Source organism: Leucopleurus acutus, assembly GCF_964270905.1.
Source record: "Leucopleurus acutus genome assembly, chromosome: 1".
Taxonomy (NCBI): domain Eukaryota; kingdom Metazoa; phylum Chordata; class Mammalia; order Artiodactyla; family Delphinidae; genus Leucopleurus; species Leucopleurus acutus.
The window spans coordinates 54,761,030-54,774,064 of record NC_139142.1 but is presented as its reverse complement, the minus strand read 5'-3'; the positions used below and the strand labels follow the sequence as shown (position 1 = coordinate 54,774,064).

Here is a 13,035-nt window from a genome sequence, read left to right as displayed (position 1 = left end):
ACATGCCATGGAGCGGCTAGGCCTGTGAGCCATGGCCGCTGAGCCTGCACGTCCGGAGCCTGTGCTCCGCAACAGGAGAGGCCACAACAGTGAGAGCCCCACAAACCACAAAAAAAAAAAAAAAAAAAAAAAAGAAGATTGGAGTGAAAACAGGAAAAAAATGCTTTCCACAGAAGGAATCAAATGGAAAGAGAATAAGAGACATGATGAATCATAATAAAGAGAAAGAAAATACTCCATGACTTTAGATGTGTGACTGAAACTCAAGGAATTTAAAGTAGATGAGACAACTGTAGAAAAGAATAAGTCTTTTCCACTACAAGCTACGCGTAGAGAGAAAAACAAAATGGGTGAAGAGAATATTTTACCCTTGTCAACAAGGTTTAGTGTAGAAAGTATATTTTATTTATTTCAATTATAAACTTACTTCATTTCAAAATAGACATTTTAGGGCTTCCCTGGTGGCGCAGTGGTTGAGAGTCCGCCTGCCGATGCAGGGGACACGGGTTTGTGTCCCGGTCCGGGAAGATCCCACATGCCGCGGAGCGGCTGGGCCCGTAAGCCATGGCCGCTGAGCCTGCACGTCCGGAGCCTGTGCTCTGCAACGGGAGAGGCCACAACAGTGAGAGGCCTGCGTACCGCAAAAAAACAAAAAAAAACAAAAAAAACAAAAAAAAAACAGATATTTTATACACTTTAGATTTGAATAAAAATAGCATAGTAATTTTAAATCACTAGTTGTTATTGCTCATTTTCCAAACTGCAGTCCACATGCTGGGATTTCCTTTCACTTCCCTCTTCACAAAGCTACCTGCAAGCACCTACCCTTTTCTAAAGTATGTACTTCCCAGAGCCGCCTGTCTTGATTGCTAGCTTAGTTAAGACCTGACTACAGCTGAGGAGGAGGCCCCTATTCCAGTTCTATATGGATGACACCCTTTATTTTAATCAAAACCTCTTCATTCTTGGTGTCAGATGAATCTTCAGGAACTGTATCCCATTCTAAAGGCTCTTCAGATTTTGGCTTATCTTCCAAAACCCCTGATCCTAATTTTACCACCAGGACGTCCGCTGCCTGGGGAGACTGATAAACCCTAGACACATTCTCTACCAGAGCTTCATCTGCAGATGTTTGCTCAGATGGTGGAAGCAGAACTTCAGCAGAGGTTTCTTTTACAGAGATTTGTGTAATAAAGGACTCTTCAGCTAGTGAAGACTGTTTGTCAACAGAGAACATTTCCGAAGTAGTTTCTTCAGTTGATGGAAGCTGAAATTCAGCAGGGGCCTCCTCTGCAGAAGCCTCCTCTGCTGGTAGAGGTTGAAGTTCAGCTGGGGCCTCTTCTGCAGGGGACTCCACAGCTGGTGAAATTTGAAGTTCTGGGACCTCTTGTGTAGGAGCATCTTCAGCTGCTGAAGGCTGAACTTCAGCAGGAGGCTCTTTTAAAAGAGTCTCTTCAGCTGAGGTGGGCTCTACTTTAGCAGGAGCCTCATCTCCAGGAGCCTCTTCTGTTGGGGAAGGCTGTACTTCAACAAGAGCCTCTTCAGCTGCTGGAGGCTGAACTTCAGCAGAAACCTCTTCTGCAGTAATCTCCTCAGCTAGTGGAAGTTGCACTTCAGCAGAGCTCTCTTCTGCAGCGGGAGACTGTACTTCAGCTGGAACATCTTTCCCATCTTCTAAAAGTACTGGAGCATCATTTTTGGTTGGTGGAATAGATAAAACTCTGTTAATACTTTGCTGCCTAATTTCTTCGTTGTTACTTGTTGTGGGTTGAAATTCAGGATGTTCAGTAACAAAAATCTTCCCTGAGGATTGTGTTTCTGTGCACCTTCCTTTGACTTTGAAAACGGATTACTTGTCCAGCCAATAACCACTATTTCTGATTCACTAAAGTTTGTCTGCTCTTCCTTGTCTACTTTTTCTTTTGTTTTTTTCTTTTTTATTATGTGCTGTGAAGCTTGATTTTTTTTTTTAACTTATCTATCTATTTATTTATTTATTTTTGGCTGAGTTGGGTGGTTTTTTTTTGTTGCTGTGAGCGGGATTTCTCTAGTTGCGGCGAGTGGGGGCTACTCTTCATTGCGGTGTGTGGGCCTCTCATTGCGGTGGCTTCTCCCGTTGCTAAGCATGGGCTCTAGGTGCGCGGGCCTCAGTAGTTGTGGCACGTGGGCTCAGTAGTTGTGGCTCGTGGGCTCTAGAGCGCAGGTTCAGTAGTTGTGGCCCATGGGCTTAGCTGCTCCACGGCATGTGGGATCTTCCCGGACCAGGGCTTGAACCCATGTCCCCTGCATTGGCAGGCAGATTCCCAACCACTGCGCCACCAGGGAAGCCCTACTTTTTCTTTTTAAGGAATGTTCATCATTGTCCAGTCTCCAGTACAACTGGTCTGCTGGGATCTGTCTGTTTTGAGTTGAACTGAGTGTCTGTCTGCTTGGTGGAATTTCTACTTCCTGAACACTCTCTGGAAATTCAGGGGCTGCTTCTCCAATAGCTGGCTTTTCTTCAGGTACCACTGTTTCACAAACTGACTTGATTTCTTCTTCTTTCTCTTCTGCAGTAGTTTCTGTCTGCAGAGATTTATCAGTCATATCATGTACATGCTTTCCCTTTGTCCAAGTTTGCTGAAGTTGAGAAGATACTCTATGACATTCATAGTTGAATTTGCTTCCAGGAATATTACCAATACTAAGGGTACCTTTGGGGCCAGATGATTGTGGTATAGGCAAGTGTTTTTTTTTCTCTGTCACTTCAGTCTGCTGGGATTTATCTACCATTGGTTGGCTGGGTCATCTTCTCTTTCAAATTTCTTGCCTCCCTGCTCCCTTCAAACTTATCAATCTTCAAGTAATTAATCATCAAGAATGACAAATTTACCAGATAGTTAAGCCTTTGCCTTCCTCATTAAGTGTTGTTCTGTTGAACTACCTCAGAAAAAAGTAATTCATAAATTATTGCATTCTGTACTACACTCTTGTTGGATCCCACCTCACTTAGTAAGCATCTTTCCTGTTTAGTCTCTGGTATGACTAAATATAACTTCTAGAAGTTTCCCTACAGGTCTATGACATCACTGCCAATTGTCCCTACAAGGTTCCATCAATGGTATACCCAGAACTTTTTAACCCGGTAAACACTCATGGATGCTGGCCACAAGTGAGAGATCTACAGTTTGAAACAGCAAGTTGAAAAAAGTGTTTGTCTAGCAGAGGAATATGAAGTAAACTCCAGTAATGCTGCTTTCTTGTAGTTGGAGTTGATGCTTTTGAACTTCCAATTCTGTCTATTTCATCCTACTGTCAAAGACCGTTATAATGCTGAATTCAGAATTCTGCAGCCTATTTTCAATTGTTGGAGAAAACAACTGGTAACGTATGTGTGGCATTGTTCTATCAATATATGTTTATATAATTTGATGGAAAGTTAATATTGTTTGAAAAACTTGAGTTCTGAGGTCTGTACCCATGTAAGTTCCTTCCTTATGTCCTTAGTATTCAGTAACCACAAGAGCCTACTATCAATGTGTGTATATATATGGCATGTTTGCCTTCTCAAACAACTTGAGATATTTTAATTTTCAACTATTTCAGAAAATCGTTCCACCCAAGTTTGTCAAATAAAAGAATATTGAGTGTAAAGATATGTCAAGTGAAATAAAATGCAATTTTTGATGCAGTCACTATATACTCTGCTGAATAACCACATGGGAATGAATTCCCCAGTGAAGATGAAAACTTTTAATTGAAGCTTTGAAAAAGAGAAATCCCAGTTAAGAAGACTGCAAATGGAATTATAATAGATTTAAAATATAAAAAAAAAAACTTTAACATACATCACACAAAAATTTTACTAGAAAGATGGAGATTGGTCAAAAGATGTGCAAAAACATATTCCTTTAGTCTAAGGACAGTTAAATAGAAAAATAGCCTTTAAAAAATGTAGTCACAAGAGACAATATAATAAACATACCTAAACAATTATTATGACTTCATTAACCTAGGAATATTTTTAAATTTCTTTATGCTTTATTGTCCCCATGAAATATAAAAGCATCATTGAATAATTCCCTTTGTCTGACCTGCATTAGTCATAATTGTAGTTAGGTAATCTTAGCCAAATAAATAAGCACTTTACACATTCTTTGACCCAGTCCCTAAAGCATCCTGTTTCTCTATTCAGGGATAGGTGAATATTTGTTGGGTGTAATTGGAGGAATGTGATTAGAAACCATACTGCTTGTCCTACATCTCCACTTGCTCTGCTTTCATTTTTGTCTATTCTGCTCCACTATGTTTTATCTAAGATTTAATAAAGTGAAGTAAAACAATAGTCATTTTACAAAAGTATTGGCGTAAGTTTTCATCAGACCTGCTGTAGTTTGAAACCTAGGTTGTTTATCAACCACTTTGTGGTCTAGTGTTCCTCTCAATTGTATCTGTCAAACATTGCATGTGTATTTTGCAATCAAGTTTATGACATTATGTGGTATCTTCAAAGTCTATTATGTGGTATCTTCAAAGTCTATTTTGGGCCAACTCATAAGAAGAAATAAATGTCAAACCAACATTGCCTTAATTGGGTTAATATAACATTTCATGTACTGGATTAATTTTGCTGCATTAACTTAAATAAGATTTTGCCAACTTTTCCATAGACATAAATTCATTTTCCAATTCTTGCTATTTTTGTTTTCCCCTCCAAGAAATAAGAACTTGATCTTTCTTAATTACACACCAAACTATCAAAGTAAATAGCCTATTGCTACTAGCTTATTCATAGAGGCAAATTAGCATTCCTAAATAATCAATCAATTAAAAATTTACTTGATATCCCAAATAGAATTATGAGGGACTTCATAAAGCAATTTCTCATCATATTTTTTAAGATCCAGAAATGCTCCTTTTGTCCCACTAATCTAACCAACAATTACATTATTCAATCTGTCTGATCAATTTTGGGTTAGGTGTTTTAACCCTTGTTTAGGAAATCTCACATGATTAAGCTCTCTCCCCTTTACTTGGTTCACATCTGTTGTGGGATCAATTGTGTATCCCCAAAAGATATGTTGAAGTCCTAACCTGCAGTACCTCTGAATGTAACCTTATTTGGAAACAGGGTCTTTGTAAATGTAATCAGGGTAAGATGGTATCCTAAAAAGAGGAAACTTTGGACACAAAAAGACACATAGAGAAGATGGCCATATGAAGATGGAGTCTGAGATTACAGTTATGCTGCCACAAAGCAAGGAACACCTAGGATTACCAGAAGCTGAAAGAGGCAATGAAGGATCCTCCTTTAGAGGCTTTGGAGGGAGTATAACCCTGCTAATGCCTTGATCTGGGGGCTTTAAGCCTCTAGAACTAGAATACATTTCTGTTGTTTTAACCTAGTTTTTGGTACTTTCTTATGGCAGCCTGAGGAAAACAATACAACATTTCAGAGCCCCATGTTTTTTACTCCCACCTGACATGCTGTAGTTCTGACTCTCTCAATCTCTAGGACTAGTTTCTTTATTTCTGACTCAGGTTTGGCATTTAGTTTTATACAATGTTTGACCTATTTCTACAATCATAAAACCAGAGGGATTTGCTGAAAGGCCTCTCTCTGATAACTTGCATTTAATTTTACCAAAAACAAATTTGCTGACTGGTACTTAATTTCATTTATAATTATAATGACTTTGAAAACTATGATTTAGATAGCAGAGATATTTCAAATCAATGTAGACTAAATATCTAAACTGTGATCTATATTGCTTTGTTCTAAACTGACTAGATCAAATAAGATGAAATCTGAAAAATGTCCATTGGCTATGACAACTACAAGGTCATTGGTAATTTGAGTAAGAGCAATTTCAGTGGAAGGGTGGGAAATAGAAGTGATAAAACACTAAAATTTCTGTGAATTATAAAGTTTAAAAATTAAATTGCAGTAAAAGAAAAAGAAAAAATAAGTGTAAAATATCACAGACAAAGAGCTATACTTAATACACTAAAAGATTTTAGAAAATCAATATAAAAATAACACAATAGAAAAAATTTTAAGAACATGGATAGAAAACGTATAGAGGAAAAATAACTGACCAATAAATATTAAAAGAGATCCACTTTACTTCTAAAATTAAAATAATATCAATGTAAAATTAGCAAAGATTATTTTAAAGGTAATCTCCCCTCCCTTAAAAAAATGAGAGTATTATTAAATGGATGGTCTCCTACATTACTGACAGGAGTTTAAATTGATACAATCTTTATTCTGGAGAATTTGAAAGTAAATATCAAAAGTTCCTGAAACATGCATACCATGTGCCAACAATTCTGCTTCCAAGAAATTTATTTAATTTTTGGAAATATTTATTCCCTCAAGAAATATTTACTGAACACCTATCTATTCCAGGGACAATTCCTACATGTTAGGGAAACAACAGAATACAAAAAGACATTGTATCCTGTCTTTATGACTCTCACAGTCTAGTGGGAGAAACTAAATAAATAAGTAAAAAATTTGTGAAAATAATTTTAATTAGTTAAGGGGGAATATACTTTACCTAGAATAATAGGACCAGAAAGGGTTTATAGTAGATAGCATCTAATTGAGAAAGTATCCAAAGGAGTACCAGTAGGAAGAAATGCCATGTTCTAGGAACTATAAGAAATCTGCTGTGGCAAGAAGAAAGGCAAAGCAAACAAAGGAAATCATTTTAGAGATGTTCTTGAAGAAATAGATAACAGCCTGATGGTGCACTGATTTAGAGACTCTATGGTATTGTTATTTTGGACATAACCATTGTAAATACTTATGAACCTAATATCAGAGCACCTAAATATAAAAAGCAAATATTAAGAGATTTGAAGGGATGAGTAGACAGCAATACAATAATAGTAGGGAACTTGATTATATCACTTTCATTAATGGGTATATAATCCAGATAGAAAATTAATAAGAAAACATTGGAGTTGAATTACACTTTTGAACAGATGGACCTAACAGACATATATGAACATTCCTTCCAACAGCAGCAAAATAAACATTCTCCTCAAGCATACTTGGAACATTCTCCAAGAGAGACCATATGTTATCTAACAAAACTAGTCTTTAAAAATTTATGAAAATTGAAATGATATCTAGCATCTTTCTAACCACAATGGTATGAAATTAGAAATCAAGTACAAGAAGATAACAGCAAAATTCACAAATATATGGAAATTAAATATCATACTACTGAACAACCTATGGGTCAAAGAAGAAATCAAAAGGGAGATTAAGAATATCTTGAGATAAATAAAAATGGAAATACAACATACCAAAATTATGGGATGCAACAAAAGAAGTTCCAAGGGGGAAATATATAGCAATAAACACCTACATCAAAAAAGGAAGATCTCAAACAACCTAACTTTACACCTCAACAACTAGTAAAAGAATAATAAATACGAAGATAGCAGAAGAAAGAAAATAAGAAAAATCAGAGCAGAAATAAAGACTAGAAATACAATAAAAAAATTAATGAAACTAAGATGATTTTTTTAAAGATAAACAAAAGTGACAAACTTCTAGTTAGGCTGAGAAAAAAAGAGAAGATTCAAATAAAATCTGAAATAAAAGAGGAGAGATTACAACTTATACATAGAAATACTAAGGATCATAAGAGACTACTATAAATAATTTTACACCAACAAATTGGATAACTTAGAAGAAATGACTAGATTAGTAGAAAAATAAAACCTACCAGGACTGAATCATGAAGAAATAGAAAATATGAACAGACAAGGAGATTGAATCAGTAATTAAAAACCTCCAAACAGAGAAAAGCACAGAACTAGATGGCTTCACTGGTGAATTCTATCAAACATTTAAAGGGGAATTAATATCAATTCTCTCAAAGTCTTCCAAAAAATTTAAGACAGGAGAACAATTCCAAGTTTATTTTTATGAGGTCAGTATAACCCTATCACCAAAGCTTGTCAAGGCCCCTATAGGAAATGAAAATTACAGGCCAATATCCCTGATGAACATATAAGCAAAAATTCTTAACAAAATATTAGCAACCTGAATTCAACAGCATGTGTAAAGGATAACACATCATGATCAAATGGCATTCACCTCTGGAATGCAAGGATGGTTCAACACATGCAAATCAAGAAATGTGATACAGCACACTAACAAAATGAAGGATAAAGATGCAGAAAAGCATTTAAAAACAAACAAAAAAAAACTTTAAAAAAACATATTTCCATGATAAAAGCACTCAACAAATTAGGTATAGATGAAAAATACCTCAACATTATAAAGGCCATATATGAAGCTAATAATATACTCAACAGTAAAAAGCTAAAGTTGTTGTTCTAATATCAGGAAAAAGACAAGGATGCTCACTCTCACCACTTCTATTCAACATAGTACTGGAAGTACTAGCCAAAGCAATTAAACAAGAAAAAGAAATAAACAGCATTCAAATTGGAAAAGAGGAAATAAAACTGTCTCTGTTTGCAGATGAAATATTTTATATATAAAACCCTAAAGATGCCACCAAGAAAACCTTGTTAAAACTAATTTAAAAATTCAGGAAAGTTTCAGAATGAAGAAAAATCAACATACAAAAATCAGTTGCATTGTTATACAATAACTATTAGAAAGTGAAATTAAGAAGATAATCCCTTTTTATAATTGCATCAACAATAATATACTTAGGAATAAATTTAACTGAAGAGGTGAAAGATCTGTACACTGAAAACTATAAGGAGTTGATGAAAGAAACTTAAGAAGACACAAATAAATGGAAAGACATTCCATGTTCACAGACTAGAAGAATTAATATTGTTAAAATGTTTATACCATGCAAGGCCATCTATAGCTTCAATGCAATCCTTATAAAAATTCCAAAGGCATTTTTCATGGAAATATAAAAAACAATGCTAAAATTCATTTGGAACCACAAAAGACCCAAAATAGCCAAAGCACTCTTAAGAAAGAACAGAGGTGGAGGTGTCAAACTTCATGATTTCAATCTATACTAAAAAGTCATAGTAATCAAACACTGTGGGATTGACATAAAAAAAAGATAAATAGATCAATGGAGCAGAATAGAGAGCCCAGAAATAAGCCTAAAGATATATGACCAGTTAATTTTTGACAAGGCACCAGGAATACACAGTGGGGAAAGGGTAGTCTCTTTAGTAAGTGGTGTTGGAAAAACTAAATATTCACATGCAAAAAAAAAAATTGGACCCCTATATTCCAAAATTACACTCACAAAAATTAACTTAAGATAGATTAAAGATGAACATAAGACCTGAGACCATGAAACTCCTAGAAGAAAACATGGAGATCAAGATCCTTGACATTGGTTTGGCAATGATTTTTTTGGATTTGATACCAAAAGCAAAAGAAAAAATGCAAAAATAAACAGGTGGAGCTACATCAAATTAAAAAGCTTCTACACGACAAAAGAAGCCATCAATAAAATGAAAAGGTGACCTATGGAATGGGAAAAAATGTATGCAAACAGTTTATTGAATCAGGGATTAATATTAAAATTATGTAAAGAACTCATACAACTTAGTAGCAGAAAACCAAAAAGCAAACAAACAAAAAATAACCCAATTAAACTAGAGCAAAGTACTTTAATAACATTTTTCCAGACAGGACATACAAGTGGTCAACAGGTAAGCAGTATCTTTTTGGATCTGTCTCCTAGAGAAATGGAAATGAAAACAAAAATAAACAAATGGGGCCTAATTAAACTTAAAAGCTTTTGCACAGCAAAGGAAACCATAAACAAAGTGAAGAGACAACTTACAGAATGGGAGAAAATATTTGCAAATGATAAGACCAACAAGGGATTAATCTCCAAAATATACAAACAGCTCGTGCAGCTCAATATCAAGAAAACAAACAACCCAATCAAAAAATGGGCAGAAGCTCTAAATAGACATTTCTCCAAAGAAGACATAGAGATGGCCAAAAGGCATATGAGAAGATGCCCAGTGTCACTAATTATAGAGAAATGCAAATCAAAACTACAATGAGGTATCACCTCACACCCCAGTCAGAATGGCCATCATCAAAAAGTCTACAAATAATAAATGCTGGAGAAGGTGTGGAGAAAAAGGAACCCTCCTACACTGTTGGTGGGAATGTAAATTGATATAGCCACTATGGAGAACAGTATAGAGGTTCCTTAAAAAACTAAAAATAGAGCTACCATAGGATCCTACAATCCCACACCTAGGCATATATCCAGAGAAAACCATAATTCAAAAAGATACAGGCACTTCAGTGTTTACAATAGCCAAAACATGGAGGCAACCTAAATGTCCATCAACAAATGGATGGATAAAGAAGACGTAGTGTGTATATGTGTGTGTGTGTGTGTGTGTGTGTGTGTGTGTGTGTGTATATATTCCATTTTATATATATATATACAATGGGATATTACTCATCCATAAAAAATGAAATAATGCCATTTGCAGCAACATGGATGGACTAGAGATTATCATACTAAGTGAAGTAAGTCATACAGAGAAAGACAAATACCATATGATATCACTTACATGTGGAATCTAAAAAAAATTATACAAGTGAACTTACAAAACAGAAATAGACCCACAGACATAGAAAACAAACTTATGGTTACCAAAGGGGAAAGGGAGAGGGATAAGTGTGGGATTAACATATACACACTACTATATATAAAATAGACAACCAACAAGGACCTACTGTACAACACAGGGAACTATACTCAATATTTTGTAATAACTCATAAGGGAAAAGAAGCTGAAAAAGAATATAAATATACATATGTGTATATATATATATATATATATATATATATATGTATAACTGAATCACTTTGCCATACACCTGTAACTAATACAACATTGTAAATCAACTACACTTCAATTTTTCTAAAAACCACTTATCATCAGCGAAATGCAAATAAAAAGCACAGGGAGACATTACCTTATACCTGTTAGGATGTCTATTCTCAAAAAGACGAGGTAGCAAATGCTGGAGAGGATATGGAGAAACGGGAACTCTTTCACAATGTTGGTGGGATTGTAAACTGATACAGCCATTATGAAAATAATATTGAGGTTCCTCAAGAAATTAAAAATAGAATTACCGTATGATCCAGTAATCTCACTTCTGGATATATCCAAAGGAAATGAAATCACTGCCTTGAAGAGATATCTACATTCCCATGTTCATTTCAGCATTATTCATAATAGCCAAGATATTTTAAATTTTTTTCAACTGTGTTCAGCAACCTATGCACAAATTTATAGAAGAGTAGGAGTTTGATTGATGCAAGTTTTTTGGGTTTGCTAGGGTAGTGGAGCAAAGAGTGAAAAGGATCAAAGGGGTTAACTACAACCTAAGGCCAAATATGATAGGAAGTTAAGACAGGTATAAACTGAGGTGTAAGGAAAAAATAAAAGGGACTAGGGACTGAAGCTCAATGAACAAGCATAGTGGGAGCAAAGGAATGAGAAAATGGAAAAGATAGGAACAAGTGGTGAGAGGGTGGGAAGCTATAATTTAAGATTAAAAAAGGAAAAGTAATGTTCGCTTACAATAAAGTCAAGGATATGATTGGGGTAGAAATAAGGTGCAAGTCTCTAAATTTGAGGAATCCAAGGAATTTTGAGGTTAGACATTGAAATTTAACACTGAGTGACCCAAGTACAAGGAATAAGGATAATAACTCCAAGTCTGAAGCCAATGATTTCAGTGATTTTCAGAAGTATTAGGGAAGTCGATCAAGCACAGGAACAAGAAGCAATAGATTTTGCCACAGTCTGTTAGTAAGATCATCAATAAGTAAATACATTTTGTATAACAGTTAAGGGAACAATCAAAGCAGTCATGGGCTCCTCCTCCCCATCCCAAGGTGCTTGTGGTTTGAGGAAACAAGGGGCCTCCATTAAAGAAGGTTACAAGGAAAGTTACATCATCAGTTAAAGCAAAGAGATGGATGTAGCAGGCTATCAAAATATTGACAATGTATGGAAGTTTTCATTGGGGGGTAGAGAGATGCACAAAGTAAAGGGATTGAACTGGATGGGATCAAAGAAATATTAAAAGAGGAGAGAAGTCAAAAGTGTATGACCAAGATGGCCTTAATGCTCCCCTCAGCTTGACTAAATTTTAGACAAGTTTCCTCCTGACTCTAAGTCTCTGACCTCCATTTTCTTAGAGTAGTTTCTTTAGAAAACTTTGAAAATGTTTCCCCTGCCTCTTTGAAATGTAAATCTTTTAAAGACTCTTGCCAATTTTACAATTCAGGGCTGTCTTTCTTGAGTACCTGGGAGCCATCCTTTTTTAATGCATTCGTCAAAGAAGATGGTGCCTCTTTTAGCTTCCATGGGAGGGTAGTAGCCTAGCTTTGGTGAGCAGTGGGTGCCTTGCTCCAAGTTGTAAAGCTATCCCCTGTCATGAAGATTTAAGAATCATAGATGGCCTAAAATTCACCCAACCAATCTCTTAAAAATTATCCAGCCCGTTGTTTCAGTGGGGTTGAGTTCAGACAGCATTTTTGGTCTCTCACCTCTATTCCAATAGCCTTGAGTAAAGTCTTCCTTACCTGTTTAACTTTGTTTAGTACAATATTTTGCCTTGAAGGAGTAAAAGAATAGATTATACAGGGAAAGTTCAGTATGGATTGTGGCAAAACATATCAAGGATATGAAGCATTGTGAGATATTTTGGTCACAATGTTCTCAAAATATCTCAGATTAAAAAGTGTTCCATTGTAGGTGCAGACTGCAATGCCTTATTCTGGTAACCCTTATTTAATCAGAAGTTCTTCAACTATTTTTGCCCCACTCATCTTTCTACTAAGTGTTTATGGTAAAAAGACATACTGTATATAGGTCAGGTTTGATCTTTTAAGATATTATTTTTGTCATTATTATTTTACTAGAGGAAACACATAGCAACTGTAAATATAAATGACTAGTGATTGGGGTAGAAGGATAGTGGTCTTTTCTATGGAGGTTTTTGCAATCCTTTATTTTTATAACAAGATGCCAATCAAG

The 13,035-nt window shown here is 35.4% G+C and overlaps 1 protein-coding gene across 1 annotated transcript; it reads right to left on the bottom strand.

The window, feature by feature from the left end:
* Positions 1 to 910: 910 nt before the first annotated feature.
* Positions 911 to 12,313, bottom strand: FSCB (fibrous sheath CABYR binding protein; the record flags this gene model as incomplete). Its single annotated transcript, XM_082837041.1, is given in 6 exon segments — positions 911 to 1,818; positions 1,821 to 1,913; positions 2,334 to 2,345; positions 2,348 to 2,420; positions 2,422 to 2,779; positions 12,303 to 12,313. Coding segments are annotated over 6 exon segments (1,455 nt in total).
* Positions 12,314 to 13,035: the final 722 nt, after the last annotated feature.